The 18,881-nt window shown below is 42.9% G+C and overlaps 1 protein-coding gene and 1 non-coding gene across 2 annotated transcripts; both read left to right on the forward strand.

Moving 5' to 3' along the window:
- Positions 1 to 1,471: 1,471 nt before the first annotated feature.
- LOC120659230 lies at positions 1,472 to 11,228 on the forward strand. Its single transcript, XM_039937289.1, has 2 exons — positions 1,472 to 2,615; positions 9,955 to 11,228. The coding sequence occupies exons 1-2, from the start codon at positions 1,826 to 1,828 to the stop codon at positions 10,425 to 10,427; spliced, it is 1,263 nt and encodes a 420-aa protein (XP_039793223.1). The 5' UTR covers positions 1,472 to 1,825; the 3' UTR covers positions 10,428 to 11,228.
- LOC120663171 lies at positions 3,348 to 3,486 on the forward strand. The gene has a single exon (XR_005670392.1). It is a non-coding gene; the product is annotated as a small nucleolar RNA Z247 (small nucleolar RNA).
- Positions 11,229 to 18,881: the final 7,653 nt, after the last annotated feature.

Raw genomic sequence — 18,881 nt, forward strand, 5'->3', positions numbered from 1 at the left:
AGTTGAATGGAAACCCGGATTGATCTATGCACTGTGTGTAACCTTGGCATGTTAACACAATCCCCTATTTGCGCTCCTTTGCCAAGGTTAACTTGGATGTTCATTTTGGTGCAAGTATAAGATTATGTATATTGGATGGAATATATTGCTTGAGCCTCTTGGGTGGCTATATAGGAGTACATGGTTTGATGGCAAGTAGCCTTTCCTAGACATAAGAAAGATTATCCTTGGATTACAATATAAATCCTAAATTAACCATATGCGGAGTTGCCTAATAATATACTCTAACAGCAAGGTCATGGCAAGCAGTTCATCATATATGCCTCATTTCAAACCGCAAAATATTCAGGAAGTGGAGCCATGTTTCCGAAGATATGTTCGGCTACTTTGGTTGAAAATATCAAAGGGGGCGCTCACCATATTTGGGGACAAATCCAGAAGATGTGATTGTGATTATTCAGTTTACGATGATGCATTGATGCAGAGCTTTGATTCTGAGAGAGTTAATTGTGTCAGCAAGAACATCTGAACATGTATACCTCCTGCAGAGATCCCAATGAACTCATGTCCTCCAAAAAGCCATGGAAACTTCCATTTTTTCACAGACTACGTGCATCGCAAATACGCAATCTTTCAGCTCACTGCAAAGCAATGACATGTCTCCCTTCAAAGTTGCAGCGAGTTCATGATCAAGAACTGCAGACGGCTGATGCCACCGTTTTCCACACACGCAAGGCACATCCACAACCTAATCAATCTTCCAGCTCCTGTCTGCGCGAGCTGTTGATTTTCCCCGCCTTGCTCTTCCAGTCGGGATGGAAGGCGGAGGTGACCAGCGCCTGGCGGCGCAAGTGCGGGAAGATGAGGCGATGAGCGGGCAGCGAGAGAACAAAACCACAACCAGGGGGATCTCTGCATAATCCTACTTTATCTACTAGGGTGCTATTTGTAAATATTCAAATACTCTGGCCAAGGAACATCCGTTGCTTTAGATGAGCCGGACATAAGTAATTGAAAATAAATCGTACCTGCAGCAAGCTACAAATCTCAAAATACTCTGTGCTTGTTTGCGGTCAGATACAGAGTCCACAACAAATGGCAGTTTTTGTTCCCGTGTATTAGTGTGTGTGTGTGTGTGTGTGTGTGTGTGTGTGTGTGTGTGTTTATATTCAATATTTCCATGCTAGACAAATGAGTTGTGTCAGGGCCTATATGAACGCATGATTATATTCAGAGTACCTATTGGAAGTAGAGAACCACATGTTACATGGCAAGTGGACTCGCACAGATGGTGATGGCTTAGGCTTTGAGTCACTAAACAAAGGCCTGAGAGTCAAGGTCTGTACCTTTCTCAGCTGGTAGTACTGTTTCTTGACAATGACGCAGAGAAAATGTGAATCAGGGGAAGCCCCAAGGGTCAATGATGAAACTTCTCGTGCATGGACTTTGGACAAGGCTTTTGCACACTTGAACTAGCAATATCTTTCTTTCTTTCTCACTTGTTCTTAATAAATCCTTGATAACCTTAAAGTCTTATGCCAGAGCCATCTCATGCTATTATCCAAAGCTGCTTTTGTATTTCTCTCTAACATCAGCTGGCTTATCTTCCTGAGGTGAGAGTTCCCTCACAATGGATACTATTCTCTCTGCACTACTGGGTGAACTAGCCTCTAGATCCATAAATTTCTTCATCAGAAAAAGCTGCAAGCCAAAGGCACTGGATGTGGAAGACAGCCTACAAAGGTCTCTCCTTCGGGCACAGGTAATCATCGATGAGGCCGCAGGACGCAACATCACGAACCAAGCTATGCTCTAGCAGCTGGAGATGCTGAGGGATGCCATGTACAAAGCCTGTTACATGCATGACACCTTCAGGTACCATTCTCACGGTGAGGATGCCAAAGATCAGGTTGTGAGTCATTCTGTCTCCCTGTCCAAACTAAATCATCTGAAAGGAATAGGTTCTTCCAATAGAAAGACACAGATTTTGGAACAATTACAAGACACCCTTGGCAATTTGAACTGTACGATCCTTGATATGAAAGAGCTGGCTGTGTTCATCACAAGCTACCCTCGCCTGTACCACCAGCCATATAGCATGCATCTACAGCTAGGCAACTGCATGTTCGGCCGCCAGATGGAAGCAGAGGTTGTGCTCAATTTCCTATTGCACACACAGCCTCATGTTGCTGAAGAACTGGAGGTCCTTCCAGTTGTTGGTCCAGGCAGAGTTGGCAAGAGCACCCTTGTCGCACATGTTTGCAATGACGAAAGAGTCCGTGATCGTTTTTCTAAAATCATGTTTGTGACTGACCATGATTTCAAAGATAAAAAGTTAACCTATCTTGGGGAAAGAAGTCTGAAGAAATATCAGAATTCCATGATTAACAAAGATGGAAGAGGAGTACTAATTGTCGTGGAGGTGGCTGGGGACATCAATCAAAGTAAGTGGAAGAGGCTGTATGCTGCTTCTAAATGGTGTCTGACAAGTGGTAGCAAAATCATAGTCACAAGCCGGTCCAACAAGATCACAGAGCTTGGAACAACAAGGCCAGTAACACTAAAATATCTGTCTGATGAAGCAGACTGGTACTTCTTCAAAACGCTTATATTTGGAAGTATTAGATGAATCTGTAACATATGCATCCAGAAGGTTCTTGACTATAGATAGAATATGTAATTAATCTTCTGTAATTAGGAAAGTCAAGAACCTTCCATAATTCTTGTAAGCCACGCCAGGGGCTCTTCCAGGCTATATATAACATGTAGGCGGCACGAGGTAAAGTGTACGCTTCAAGCCCTCTGATTATCTTTCATTGTAACCAGAGCCATCAAACAATAATAGATTAGATCCACCTTCCACCATGTCAACCTCCTACGCCGCCGCCATCAATCCCTTGGTCGGCCAAGCTGTTTCCGAGAAGCTGAACAAGAACAATCATGCACTGTGGAAGATGCAAGTGCTTGCCATCGTGAGGGGCGCACGCCTGGAGGGATTTCTCACAGGCGCCACAAATACCCCCCCTGCGTCTACCATGAAGAAGACAGCAGATGGCAAAGAAGAGGAGGTGCAGAACCCACTCTACGTTGAGTGGGTTGCTACGGATCAACAGGTCCTGGGATTCCTGCTCTCTTCTATCACTCCAAATATTTTGTCTCAGTTAACTGCTTGCAAGACTGCTGCTGAAGTATGGAGTGCTGTCGAGGCCATGTTCACCTCGATGTCACGAGCGCGCACCGTCAACACTAGGATCGCGCTCGCCACAATGAAGAAGGGCAATCTTTCCATGGCGGAATACGTCGCCAAGATGCGGTCTCTTGCCGATGAGATCGCGTCTGCTGGCAAGGCCATTGACGACGACGAGCTGGTCTCCTACATTCTTGCCGGCCTCGACTTCGACTACAATCCCATCGTCTCAGCCCTAGTCGCCAGGACTGAGCCGATCAGTATGGGAGAGATGTACTCCCAGCTGCTCTCGTTTGAGCAGCGCATGGATCTTCTCCAGCCTGATAGCCGCTCCTCGGTTAATTCTGCCAACCGGGGGCACGGTGCATCGCGAGGCACGCGAGGCAGAGGGCGCTCGCGTGGGGGTGCTCCATCTCGCGGGCGTGGCCGAAGCAATGGGCAGCGCCAGCAGAATCAAGGTGCACAAAATAATCAGCAGCATGGGTCTGACAACAGACCTAGGTGTCAGGTTTGCAAGATAAAAGGACACACTGCTGATATATGTTGGTACAGATTTGATGAAGATTTCGTACCAGAAGAAAAATATGCAGGTGCAACATCTACATCCTACGGAGTAGATACCAACTGGTACATGGATTCAGGTGCTACAGATAACATCACCAGCAACTTGGAGAAACTATCGATCCATGACAGGTACAAGGGCCACGATCAGATCCACACGGCGAGTGGGGCAGGTATGGAAATCAGTCACATTGGTCATTCTACTGTTACAACCCCTAGTCGTGATCTTCATCTCAATAATGTTCTATATGTCCCGAAGGTCAACAAAAATCTTGTTTCAGTTCATCGTCTCACATCTGATAATTCTACCTTTATAGAATTTTACCCTGATTTTTTTCTTAATTAAGGATCAGGCAACGAAGAAAACTCTGCTTAGGGGACGCTGTGATCGTGGGCTCTATCCTCTCCCTGCTAGGCGCACAATAAAGCAAGCCTATGGAGCTGCAAAAATTTCTTTTGATAGATGACATTCTCGTTTAGGTCATCTGGCTGCTCCAATTGTGGAGAAAGTTATCAGCTGTCACACCCTGAAATTATTAAATTTCAGGATGTGATTGAAATTAAAAATAAAACAATAATTTTCTCATAATTTTAAAATTTTCACAACATTTATGTTTCTTCGCAGGGAATTTAGTAAGAATAAATAAAAATTTGGTTGTTTTTCTAAATCTAAATGAGGTTGTTTGTTTACATTCATGCAGCTTTGCATTGTTTTATTGCTTGTGGTTTGATTTGAATTTGAGTTTGTGGGGTTTAAAATTCAAATCGAATTTGTTGAATCTTTTTGCAAAAAAAAGAAAATAGAAAAAAAAATCTTTTCGGCCCAAACCAGCGGTCCGGCCCGTTTCTCTTTTTTTTCGTCTCCGCAGCCCGATCCGCGTAGGCCGTCCCGCCGTTTTTCTTGACGCGCAAGCCAAGGATCCCCTCTCCACCCCTATATAAACACCCCAGCCCCCCTGTCTCCTGCGCCCCTTTTCTTTCTTGGGTCAGTTGGATCCATGCCACTACAATTTCACGATTTTTGATTTCATGTTGAAATCGATGCCATTGAGTGGCATGATTTTCAACGTGAAACCCAATTTCACGGAGTTGTGGTGGCATGAATCGAATTTTCCCTTTCTTTTGCATCTGCAGCCGCCGCCGGCCCGGGCCCCACCTTTTTCTCCTCCTGGGCGCTGCCTCTGCTCCCTGCGCGCAGCTACCCCTTGCATGCGCCCTGTACTGCGCAGGTCTGCCTCCTGCCCCCAGGCGCCCAGGCAGCAGGGCACTCCCCCCCCTGCGCCGGCCCCCACCTGTCCTCTGCCTCTGCATGCTACGTTGCCCCCCTGTGCTCTGCCCCTGTGCTGCCGCCGTGAGTTTTTTTGTTTCCCTCAAATTGAGGATCTTTGCTTCGAGCACAAGACAACACACCAGAGGAGTTCCAGGCTGATCACCGATCTGCTGTTCCTTCCGGTTTCGATTCCCATCACCACGATTCATCTCTGCTATGGGTAAACGGTAAAACGGTTTCCCCTCGATCTCACCGTTTTAGATCCGTTTTCATTCGTTCTTGTTGCGTTAGTTTTGTTTAAACGTAAGCTATCGTTTAGTAGTGCTTTTATATCGTAGATCTTGTTTTAAAATAAATATAGAATTAATTTGATAAATAACTATTTGAAACTAGCCTTTCTAATTAAAAGTAAATTAGAGCTCTATACCGGTTTCCATTAATTAATGTTAATTCGATTAAATATCAACTTAAATGCATCTTTTATATAACTTGTTTAGTTCAAGACCATGTATCATAAAATTTTACACTTAGATGCTCTCACTTATCTTTTATTTACTAGTTAAATAATTAATTGGTATAAGTTATACATAAACTTTATAAATAAAATTTGATTAAGTGCAACTTCATCTTTCTGATATAAATTCACATGAATTATTTATAATTTGGATATTTCTTTCAAATATCCTTTAGATGTGTTTTTCTTAATTAAAATAAATCCAACTTATAGTTTTTTTCTATTATAATATAAATCTTTCGGTTACGGTATCTTTTCGACGTTAGTTCCGTTTTCCGCGTTTCTTGCGCTCTCGTAATCATAACAGCGAGCCTTATCCTTTAGTACGCTCTTTTTAAAGCCTTTCTTTTGTATTGGTGTATTGTTCTTAGTTGTACTTGTTGTTTGCTTTGTATGGTTGCTCGTTGATTGCTCCGAGTAGAAGTATCGATGTTCGAAGATTGAAGATCAAGTTTTCCATGCGAGCAAGAGCTAAAGAGCAGTAAGAGTAGCTTTTCGTTGGAGAAAGGCAAGTGACCCTAACCATACTTCTATCTATGCTTATATACAAGAGTACTTGATTTAATTGGAACATGGAGAACCACCCAAGAAAACAGTACAACCACAATACTAATGGGCTCTGGTCTTGGCTAAGTAATTAGATGAACTATATGTTGTGTTGGGGTTGTTCCGCTTGGTGGTTATGAGTTTGTGTTGTGGAGCGGGTGAAGGAAGCTGCGTCTTCTGAGGGACCGCACGGCAGGGACCAACACATACATATAGGAATTCTTTGTAAAGGCCTCGTAGCGTCCCTATGCAATCACACCTCGGAAGTGTGGTATTGTGCCTAGCTAGCACATTGCGTGGTTGGGTTCAAAGTTCTTCGGAACTTTTACGCGAATTGTGGTGAAAGTGTACAACCTCTGCAGAGTTAAAACTAACCGGTTAGCCGTGCTCACGGTCAAGAGCGGCTTGGACCCTCACATGATTAATAAACTTAAAGATAGATTTAAATCATTTTCTGGTTATTTCTTGTGGCCTTGCTGAGTACCAACCATAAGTGTACTCACCCTTGCTTACTGCTGCTCAGAAGGGAAAGTTGCTGTGAAGCCTTTTGAAGATGTTGCTGAGTTCTAGGCGTACGCAACCCCCAGTCGATTGCCTGTGAAGTTTGGAGCCTTCGTTTCCAGGATAAGCTGTATAACTCTGATAGTCTTTTATTTGTTTTAGTTCTCTTTTTCGTGATACTGTACTGATTATTCACTTATGATGTCTCTATATGTATGAAACTTGATCCTGGCATACATATAAATATGCATTCGGTTTTGTTCTTAAAACCGGGTGTGACATCAGCCAATTTAATCTTCCTGTTTTAGCAAATTCAAATAAACATTCGGTGTGTGATGCATGTCAAAAGGCCAAGAGCCGTCAGTTACCTTTTCCTCATTCCAGTACTGTTTCCCAGCATCCTTTAGAAATTATTTATTCTGATGTGTGGGGTCCTGCGCCCAAATCAGTTGGTGGACACAAATACTATGTGAGTTTTATTGATGCTTATAGTAAGTTCACCTGGATTTATCTCCTTAAATTCAAATCTGAGGTTTTTACCAAATTTCGAGAATTTCAATCTCTTGTTGAGCGCTTATTTAATCATAAGATTATAACTATGCAGACCGACTGGGGGGGGGTGAATATAAAAAACTGCATCCCTTTTTCGCCCAAGTTGGCATCACACACCATATTTCCTGCCCGCATACACATCAGCAGAATGGGGCAGCCGAACGCAAGCATCGCCATATCGTCGAGGTTGGTCTAGCTCTTCTTGCTCATGCCAACATGCCGCTAAAATTTTGGCCTGATGCTTTCCTTTCCGCCACACATTTGATAAATAGAACGCCTAGTCGGTTACTTTCATATGACACGCCCCTTTTTCGGCTGTTTAACCAACAACCAGATTATTCCTCTCTTCGTGTCTTCGGATACGCTTGTTGGCCCAATCTACGACCCTACAATACCCATAAACTCCAATTCCGCTCCAAGCAATGCACTTTCTTAGGATACAGTCCGTTTCATAAAGGGTTTAAGTGCCTTGATCCTGATTCTGGAAGGGTTTATATTTCTCGAGATGTAACTTTTGATGAATCTCTATTTCCCTTTAAATTTCTTGGTCCTAATGCTGGTCGTAGGTTTCAAGATGAAATTAATCTTTTACCTACCTATTTGTTAAATCCGACTAGTGGGGTTCGTAGCATAAGTGATCATGTGGCTGATTCTTCAATTAATCCTGCTAACAATGATATCCCAGCGCATGAAGTCATGCAGGAATTGTCGTCATCGCATATAGGGGTGCCCGGAGCTCCTTCTGGTGGAACTGACCCCCAAGGTGATTCACCTGCGCCTCCAACTGTAGGTGTATCTGCCCAGGATTCCGAGCCCGGTGTATCGTCGTGTGACACATCGCCTGAACTAACGACCGCCTCTCCGACGCATGCGGGTGGTTCTGCGTCCGGCGCACCTGACACGATCAGCGCACTGGATCCGGAGCCTCCGGCGGCTGTATCCACTCTAGATCTCGTGCCGGTATCCTCTACGGCACCTTTGGCTGGGGAAAAACTATATCAAAGGCCAAAGACCCGTTTACAAAGTGGTATTCGCAAGGAGAAGTGCTACACCGATGGTACGGTTAAATATTCTTTCTTAACGTCTACCGGTGAGCCACAAAACTTATCAGAAGCATTAGAGAATAATAATTGGAAATAGACAATGGATGCTGAATATGATGTGTTAATGAAAAATAAAACATGGCATTTGGTTCCTCCTCAGAAAGGGCGTAATATTATTGACTGCAAGTGGGTATATAAAATCAAACGTAAACAAGATGGCAGCCTAGATAGATACAAGGCTCGGTTGGTTGCAAAAGGTTTTAAGCAACGATATGGTATTGATTATGAAGACACTTTCAGCCCTGTTGTTAAAGCTGCCACTATTCGAGTTGTTCTCTCTATTGCATGGGCTTCACAATGTTCACAATGCTTTCTTGCATGGGCTTCTTGAAGAAGATGTATATATGAAGCAGCCTCCTGAGTACGAGGACAATTCCAAAAAAAACTATGTCTGCAAGTTAGATAAGGCACTATATGGATTGAAGCAGGCGCCTAGAGCATGGTTCTCAAGGTTAAGTAAGAAACTTTATGCCCTTGGTTTTAAAGGATCCAAAGCTGATACTTCTTTATTCGATTACAGTAAGGGTGATGTACTGATGTCATTATGTTCATGTTAATTTATGTTGATGACATAATTGTGGTTAGTTCTAAGCAAGAGGCAGTGGCCGCATTACTTCAGGATCTCCATAGTGATTTTCCATTAAAAGATTTAGGTGACTTGCACTATTTTTCTTGGTATCGAAGTTGCCAAGACTAAGCATGGAATTATTTTGACACAAGAAAAATATGTAAATGATCTGTTGAAAAGAGCAAATATGGCGGATTGCAAGCCGGTAAGTACACCTCTATCCACTAGTGAGAAACTCTCAATTTATGAAGGAGATCCGCTCGGTCCTATAGATGCATCAAGATACAGAAGTATTGTAGGAGCCTTGCAGTATCTTACATTGACAAGACCTGACATTGCTTTCTCAGTAAATAAGATTTGTCAATTTCTTCATGCACCAACAACAGTACATTGGGCGGCTGTTAAAAGAATATTGAGATACCTCAAGTCATGTGCAAAGCTTGGTCTAAAGATAAACAAGTCATTTTCTTTCTTGGTAAGTGCATATTCAGATGCTGATTGGGCAGGCTGTCCTGATGACAGAAGATCAACAGGTGGCTTTGCAATATTTCTGGGAAATAATCTTGTATCATGGCATGCAAAGAAACAAACTACAGTATCAAGGTCAAGTACTGAATCTGAGTATAAGGCATTGGCTAATGCAACTGCTGAGATTATTTGGATTCAGACTTTGTTGAAAGAATTAAAGGTATCTAGTCCGCCTGTTGCACGGTTGAAGTGTGATAACATGGGGGCCAAATATCTTGCATCAAATCCTGTGTTCCATGCTAGAACTAAACACATTGAAGTTGATTTTCATTTTGTCAGAGAATGGGTAAACAGCAAATTACTTCAGATTGATTTTGTTCCTTCTGAAGATCAAGTGGCAGATGGTTTCACCAAAGCCTTGAGTGTACGAAAGTTGGAGAATTTCAAGTACCATCTCAACTTAGGAAAGTTGTGATTGAGGGGGAGTATTAGATGAATCTGTAACATATGCATCCAGAAGGTTCTTGACTATAGATAGGATATGTAATTAATCTTCTGTAATTAGGAAAGTCAAGAACCTTCCATAATTCTTGTAAGCCACGCCAGGGGCTCTTCCAGACTATATATAACATGTAGGCGGCACGAGGTAAAGTGTACGCTTCAAGCCCTCTGATTATCTTTCAGGAAGCACAGACCCCAAGATGCACCCGAGGATGGCTTACCTAGCCATGGAGATAGCCAGGACGTTGAAAGGATCTCTCCTCAGTGCAGGAAACACTGCAAGTTTACTGAGGGACAACTTTGACATCCACTTTTGGTGCAAGCTTTTGGTCTTTTTGAGAGGTTTCATCAAGTGGCACGTCTCCACATTTGGTGATCATCCAGTTGATGCTCTGAACCAAAATAGACCCGCGCATCTTGGAAGAATGTCTAGAACTTCTGAACAGATCGTGGTTCATCATCAGTATCAGAGCTCTTCACAAGAGGAGGTTCCGAAGATAGCGTTGCTATGTGTGATATATGGAAGTGTTAAGCCTCCTGCTGGGAGGTTTGATGCCCTAGTATGGAGATCCCCAATACCGCCCTACTACAACTATATCTATACTTGTGAGGTTCGAGATCTGAAAACCACATCTACTAAGAGGAAGCGGTCTTAATTAGTTGTGACATTTTGAAGCTTCTTGAAGAGAGAGAGAGAGAGAGAGAGAGAGAGAGAGAGAGTACATCCGTACATGTTATAAACATAGTATTAAAAAATGATGATATGATTTCACATGTTATGACCTTGCCATATTTAAGTTTCAACTTTCAAGTGATCGTTACCAGAAAGTGGATGAATGAAATTAATACTTCATGGTCAAATAAAAGCTGTACGAGGGAAGAATGCATGCAGTACGTAGCTTGGCCTACTTGCTGTCGGCCAATCCTGGCTGGAGGTCTTATTAGTATTATTGATCTGATGCTGGCCGGATTTGGTCTTAGAACGAGATGGTTCATGGTTGTGGTTACAACGTACTGATGCTGAGCATCCTGGGCGCAACTGCAGATCGATGTTGAACCTGAAGGTAGAGCTTTCTTCAGTGCTTCGGTAACCATCCAGGTGGGGAACGCCGAGACCACTCTGTTTTGGCTGCATGCCTGGATTCATGGCCGATCAGTGTAACAGATTGCACCTGACCTGTTTGCATCCATCTCAACAAGAACGGCGAAGTCCAGGACGGTGGCACAGGCAAAGTCTGGGAGATTTAATCCTAGCTGACTACATCCACCGTGCATTTGGGAGACGTTTAGAACATTTCCAGCTCTCTGACGGAGTGCAGGACTATTTCAGATGGAGGTGGACAGTTGACGGGGCATACTCGGTTGTCTAAAATCTATGTAAATTTTCCTAGTTTATAAACTTTGGGCCGTTTTCTGTCGGAACTTGTAGTTTCAGGGGTGGCCGTTCTTTTGTAACTCTAAACTTCTTTTCTTCTTATAACAGTTTAATACAAAGATGCGTAGGCATTCGAGAAAAAAAATACTTCATGGTCTAAAATGAATCGGCTTGCCAGTGGTTTTGGTCATAATTGGAAACACTATTGTCATGGCTTAATTAGATCTCAGATGGACACATTGCTTATAGAGTAAAATGCACTTAAAAAGTGCATGTCAGCCTGGTTTTCCCTGTGCGCTCAGCTCAATCCCCTACTTGTGCTCGTTTGCCAAGGATTTTTTTTTTGAAAGGCTCCCCACCTGGATATATTTCATTAAAGTGGCCCTCGAGTAGCCAAAAGATACAGCATTTAGGGGGTTTGCCAAGGATTAGTTCGATGTCCATTTTGGTACAAGGTCCTGGCAAGCAGTTCATGTCTCATTTTTTATTTGAAATAAACAGGAGAGGTTACCCCCTACTGCGCAAATTAAATGATTAAAAAAATGTTTATACAAGACAAAGATCCAAAAGAAAAAGGCCAAAGGTCAACAGAGAACAGAAACTAAAGAACCAAAACAAGAAACAAAAAAGATTAAGCTAATCTCCAGGAAATCTTGAGGAACTGTAGCCATGTTTCCGAAGACATGTGCATCTACTTCGGTTGAAAAGATCAAAGGGGGCGCTCACCAAATTCACGGGACAGGTAAAGAAGATGGCAGTGTGATTATTCAGTTGTGCGATGATGCATTGATGCAGAGCCTTGATTCTCAGAGTCAGAGACTTTATTGTGTCAGCAAGGGCATCTGACACATGTATACCTCCCTGCAGAGATCACAACGAACTCATATCCTCCAAAAGCCACGGAAACTTCCATTTTTTTCACAGAATATGCGCACGGCAAATCGGCAATCTTTCAGCTCGCTGCAAAGCAATGACATGTCTCCCTTCAAAGTCACAGCGAGTTCAGGAACAAGAACTGCAGGCGGCTCATGCGCCGTTTTTCACACGCGCGAGGCATGATCACAACCTATCGACCTTCCAGCTCCTGTCTGCGTGAGCTGTTGGTTGGTCGGTTCGCCAGTAGGCTTCTTCTTTGCCGCATGCCTCCGGCGAGTTGAGGCCTGGCCCAGGGACGGTGGGGTGCTGTTCGGAAAGAATTCTCAACGAGTCCAAGCTTCCAGCTTTGGCTGACCGAGGTTGCCAGAAGCTGGCTGAGTGGTTAGTCATTTTCCCTGACTTGCCCTTCCGGTCGGGATGGAAGGGGCTGGCAGAGGTGGCCAGTGTCACGCGGCGTATGAACATCTCTAAGAGACAAGCCAAATAGTTCAACTAGTTAAATTTTGACTATTCAACATCAAAATAGCTCTCAAATAAACTACTTATGAAACTTGCCAAGCTATCTGGCTCTTCAAATTGACCACTCGCTAGCCAAACTTAACTAGCAAATCCCGCTAGCCAAATTGGCTGGCTAAGTATAGGCTCCAAACGCAGAGAGGTGAATGTAGCTGTTAGAGTTTACCGGTTTGGAGTGCAAGAAATAGAGAGTTTGTTGAAGTGAGATGTTCAATATAGAGTGAAATCTTTATGGAGACGTAAATAGAGGGTCAAATCAAAGAAAACATATCAGGTGCAAACCAACCTCTCCGTACAAACCGTACAAACTCCAATCTGGACCATCAGATTGGAGTTTGTACGGTTTGCACGGAGAAATTGGTTTACATCTGATATGTTTCCCAAACAAAAAATCAAAAATGGAGAGTCGCTTGTAGATGCTGCACGGTAAGATGAGGCGACAGTGGGCAGCGAGAAAAGAAAGACACAACACGGAGGGATTCTGCATAATTACTGCCCTATCCATGGTTCTATTTTTAAATATTCGAATCGCGATTAATAGTCGCCATTCAACATATAGGCATCGTTTAAAAAAAATATCCGAGGCTGGGCAGCGGCGCCATGGCATCCGGCGCCGGTGGCTGGGTGAAGCGCATCTAGGCCGATAAATGCTAATGGTAAGTTTCAGTGATTAATGACAACCGTATGCGACTAACGTGTGTTTTGAAGGAAAAATCAATGATTAGTTTAGTCTCATATGAAATGTGAAAGGAGACTCCTCAATTCAAAACAATCATGCTTGACAAGGACTCAATTTCAAAGATTAAGGACCTTTCTAGTCTCAAGTGTCATAAGGAGATGAAGGACACTTGATTTAGCTAGGGTTTATAGTTTTTAGTTCTTGACCGTACTATTAAGAGAGGTTCATGAGTTAGTAGCTTGACCAAAATTGAGTTGGCCTTAGAGATCTAGCACACTCGCTCAGAAAATAGCTTAAGATAGTCAAAAGAAGTCAACAAAACACTTGGAAGAAGAAACAATCGAACTAACATTTAACTCCAAGTCAATTCAGCTGAAAAACAAGAAAAACTGCAGCACTGGTTTAACCGATGCCTTAGCATCGGTGCATCTGACGCTTGGTGGAAGTTCCGATGCCCCTGTCGGTCTATCTCCTCAGGATGCAAGCTGAAATCAAGTCAAGTCACTCTATAGCACAGGTCGAACCGACGCTTCAGAATTAACCATCGGTGCATTGGATGTACTATGTTCCAGAGAGCTTGTTTGAGTTGATCAGTGAACCTCTTCAGCACCGGTTGAACCGATGCCCCTTCGGAGCATACACCGGTGCAATGACGAAAGCCTGGATAGTGTGTCAGAACCCCCAACGGCTACTATTTGGACACAAAGAGACCGGTTGAACCGACGCCTTCACATTCTAACCCGTCGGTTCTTCCGATGGTCCCGATTTTTCTGCAGTAGACTTCCAACGGCTATGTGACCCTCTCCACTCTATATAAGGGCACCCCCTGACTCATTTGAACTGCCTTTGACGCATTGAATACCTGAGGCCACCCTTGAGAAGAAGAGAGAGTGCATTGAGCAAAAGAGTGATGATCTAGTGCATTGATTGTGCTCCAACCTTGAAGAATCCAACCTTTGCAAGTGTAGCAAGTGTGCTTGAGCTAGGGCCAACTGAGTGTAGGTCAAGTGAAGGCTTAGGAGCTTGTTACTCTTGGTGTTTGACGGCACCTAGACAGTCTTGGTGATCGGGAGGTTCTTGGTGAGCTCTTGAGTTTGTGGGAGCCCCAAGACAAGAAGCTTGTACACGGTGTGAAGCTCGCCGTTTCGGAGATGGAGAAGGAGCATTCTTAGTGATCACTTGCTCCTTAGTGAAGCAAGGGAGCGATACCCTTGTGTGGGTGCTCCAACGTGGATTAGGGGGGAGCGTCAACTCCTCGATACCACGGGAAAAAATCTGGTTGTCTCGTGTCATTCGCATTTACATTCAAGCATTAAATTTCCTTTATTGTGATCTTGTTTTTCTTTGCTTGTTTGTTTGACTAGGATAATGGCATGATCCAACCTTTGATAGTGTGGTTCTTCCTAGGAAAGATGATCATGTTAGTATGTTCTCCTACCTAAGGACCCTTTGCTAGTGTGCTCTAGTCATTAGGTTTTAAATTTGTAAATTGGACAATACTAGTCTAGGTTAAGGACTCTCTAGAAATTTGAAAAAGTCCCAATTCAACCCCCCCTTTTTGGGCCTCGATCCTTTCAATTGGTATCAGAGTTTAGGCTCTCTTTTCATAGGCTTAAAATCCTAGAGATGGCACCGGGAAGTAGTGGACCGCCAAACTTGATGGGAGAAACTATAGCTATTGGAAAGCCCGCATGACGGGTTACCTAGAGGCTCTCCATGTCATATGTTGGGAGGTCACCGAAAAACCTATTGTTGGTGATTGGAGTGAAGACCAAGTTAAGTACCATGCTAGAGCCAAGAATGCTTTATTTGATTGTCTTAGTGAGGACATCTTTGCGCGTGTCCATAGCAAGAAAATGGCTCACGAAGTTTGGAAAGAGCTTGAGACCATTCATGTTGGGTCTACAAAGCTTCGTGAGGAGAAGTACCAAGTGCTTAAGGAAAAACTCAATGATTTCAAAATGTTCCCCAATGAATTAGTTGAACAAATGTATGCTAGATTGAATGTACTTGTTGAGGACATTAATGCTCTTGATATTTCTCCTTTGACTACTAGTGACATCATCCGGATGGTCCTACATTCTCTACACAAGCCCAAGTACAACATTGTTACCGCATTGCTTTATGAGAAGGATCTTGCAACACTTGAAGTTGGTGAGGTCATTGGATAAATTCGGTCTCATGAGATGTTTCTCATGGGTGAAGTTGATCCTCCAAATGCCAAGAAGGATCTTGCACTTAAAGCTAAGAGTGATCACAAGTCCAAAAAGAAAAACAAGTGCAAGGCTCCCTCACCAAGCTCAAGTGATGATGAAGCTAGAGAAGATTCAAGTGATGAGGATGGTGATGTTGATCTTGCACTTCTCATGAGGAAGACTTCCAAGATGATGTCAATGCTAAACAAGAAAGGATACAATTATGATCCCAAGAAGAACAAATTTCATACCCGGAAAAGCAATGACAATGCCAAGAAAATGTGCTGCAATTGTGGCAAATATGGGCATCTCTCTTGTGATTGTCCCGAACCCTCAAACCTCAACAACAAACAAGATGATGATGACCATCATAACAAGCACTCAAAGAAAAGCCATGAGAAGAAGGACTTCAAGAAGAAAAGATCTTTCAAGAGAAAAGAAGATATCAAGGCTTTTTTTGGAGAATGGATCACCGATGGGGAATCCTCAAGTGATGATTCAAATGATGATGAATCCAAGAAGAAGATAGTGGGGATTGCCATGCATGATGATGGTGATGATGAGCCACCTCTACCTTCACCACCCATGTGTCTCATGGCAAGAGGTAACTCTAAGGTGAGCGATGATGATAACTCCTCTAGTGATGAAAGTGAACATGGTTTATCTTCTAATGAAATGCAAACCATCCTTGATGAGTACCAACAAGTGATCAAGAATTACAAATCTAAATGCAAAGTTCTTGAAAATGAATATGCTAAGCTTAAGGCCTCAAATAATGAGTTGCTTGTTAGACACAATGATGTAGTAGAAACTCATGATACATTTATTGTTTCTAGCAAGCAATTTAGAGAGGAGCATGTCAAGTTACTTACTAAGCACAATGAATTGAATGTTAAACATGAGAAGTAGTTGTACTTAATAAGTCACTTACTTCATGCAACAAGAAAGTTAAGCTTGATTATGCCAACTTAAGTATAAAGTATCAAGAACTTGACTTTGCCTTTGATGCCTTGGATGAAGAACTAAAAGAAACTTAAAAGGAAGTCATCAAAGTCAATATATCCACTTCTTGTGATGATCATGTGGAGTTGCCTCACCCTACTACTTGTCATCATACTTCTCCTTCTTGTTCAAAGACTAACCATGATAGGGAAAAACAACTTGAGGAGGAACTTGAAAGCATGACCAAGTGCATGTTCAATGTGACAAGGGGAGAATACATGCATAAGGAGATTCTCTTCCACAATGCAAGGCACTTTGGGACAAATGGACTTGGATCATTTCCCAAACCTCCGGAAAATTGTCCCAAGTCTCCGGAACTCAAGGCATGCTTCAACAAGGAAGTTGGCTCATATTGCCAATATTGTCAAATCACCGGGCACCATATAAGGGAGTGTCCAATTCCTACTCGCCCACCTCCTACCTTGCCTCCTAATTACAAGTCTCAATTCAATGAACATCATTTCTTGTTAAGCAAGCTTAAAAGTGGCAAGGTTGAGGCAAAGTTCATTGGCACTCACATGAAGGGAAAGGTACCACGCCAACTATGGGTTCCTAAAGCTTTAGAAACTCATGTCAAAGGACCCAAACTTGCTTGGGTTCCCAAACCTCAAAAGTGATTCATTTGTGTGTAGGTGAACTGCAAAGCCGGTGGCTAGCATTGGGTGCTTGATAGCGGATGTACACAACACATGACCGGCTATGTAAAGATGTTCACCTCACTAGATGAAGATGTGGACGATCATGAACATGTCACCTTTGGTGATAACTCAAAAGGAAAAGTGGTAGGTTTGGGTAAGGTAGCCATTACCAAGGATTTTTCTATCTCTAATGTGTTGCTTGTTGAGTCGGTTAGTTTCAATTTGTTATCTATTGCTCAACTTTGTGATTTAGAACTAATATGCACCTTTAGTGATAGTGAGATTGTAGTGACAAGCAAAGAGGACAAGAGCTTAATATTCAAAGGATTTCGACATGGTAACATTTACCTTGTTGATTTCTCATCTAATGATGCAAGTTTGGCGACATGTCTCTTCTCCAAGAACTCCATGGGTTGGCTTTGGCATCGCCGCATTGCTCATATTGGAATGAGCCAACTCAAGAAGGCCTTCAAACGAGGTATGGTGGTTGGGGTCAAAGATGTTACATTTGACAAAAACAAATTGTGTAGTGCTTGTCAAGCCGGGAAACAATTTGCATCATCACATCCCATGAAGGCTTATTTGTCAACATCAAGAAGCTTGGAGCTACTACACATGGATCTCTTTGGACCAACCACCTACAAAAGTCTTGACGGTAATCTCTATTGTCTTGTAATTGTTGATGATTACTCTAGATATACTTGGACTTTTTTTTAGAGGACAAGAGAAAGACTATATGGATCTTCAAGACTTTTGTTAAGCAAGCTCAAAATGAGTTTGAGTCAAGTGTTGTGAAGGTCCGGAGTGACAATGGCACGGAGTTTAGGAATACTCAAGTTGAAGAGTTTTGCAATGACATTGGCATCAAGCATGAATTCTCATCATCTTACACACCCCAACAAAATGGAGTGGTAGAGAGGAAGAATAGGACCTTGATCACTCTTGCAAGAGCAATGTTGGCTGATTATGGCATCTCACAAAAATTTTGGGCGGAAGCCATCAATACCGCATATCATGCATCCAACCGGGTCTATCTTCACCGCTTCTTGAAGAAGACGCCCTATGAACTTCTCATTGGGAGGAAGTCCAACATCTCATACTTCCGAGTCTTCGATTGCAAGTGCTACATCTACAAGAAAAGGAAGCACCTTGGCAAGTTTGAAAGTAGATGTGATGTTAGTTTTCTTGTTGGTTATTCATCAAACTCCAAAGCATATCGAGTATTCAATAATGCCACATGCATGATTGAAGAAACTTGTGATGTGGAGTTTGATGAGACTAATGGCTCCCAAGGGGAAGAATTTTCTTGTGATGATGTAGGTGATGAACCACAAAGGGAAGTCATGAAGAACATAGCCATTGGGCAAGTCAAGCCAAAGGAGGAAGTTGAGGAGCTACCAAGTTCATCCACTCAAGTTGAAGCCACTTCCAAGGATGACTCCAAGGTTGAAGAGAAGAGTATACCATCACATCACCACTATGAGCCATCCGATGAAGAAGATGGCACCTCACATCCTCCTCATGACACACAAGATGAACAAGTGATTGAAGAACAACTTCCATTTGATGACACACACATCACAAGTGAACAAGCCCAAGCTCAAGCCCAAGATGTCAAACCACTAGAAGATTCATCGTCTCAATCACAAGAGAGGCTCACAAGAACTTCAAGGAATTATCCCATTGACTTGGTCATGGGTGACCCCTCCGGTGGAGTAAGAACTCGTAGACATCAATATGCCTCTTTTTGTGAACATTACTCGTTTGTTTCTTGCTTGGAACCCACAAATGTAGATGAGGCTCTTGAGGACCCAGATTGGGTGATGTCC

The sequence above is a fragment of the Panicum virgatum genome, chromosome 2N, assembly GCF_016808335.1.
Source record: "Panicum virgatum strain AP13 chromosome 2N, P.virgatum_v5, whole genome shotgun sequence".
Classification (NCBI taxonomy): Eukaryota; Viridiplantae; Streptophyta; class Magnoliopsida; order Poales; family Poaceae; genus Panicum; species Panicum virgatum.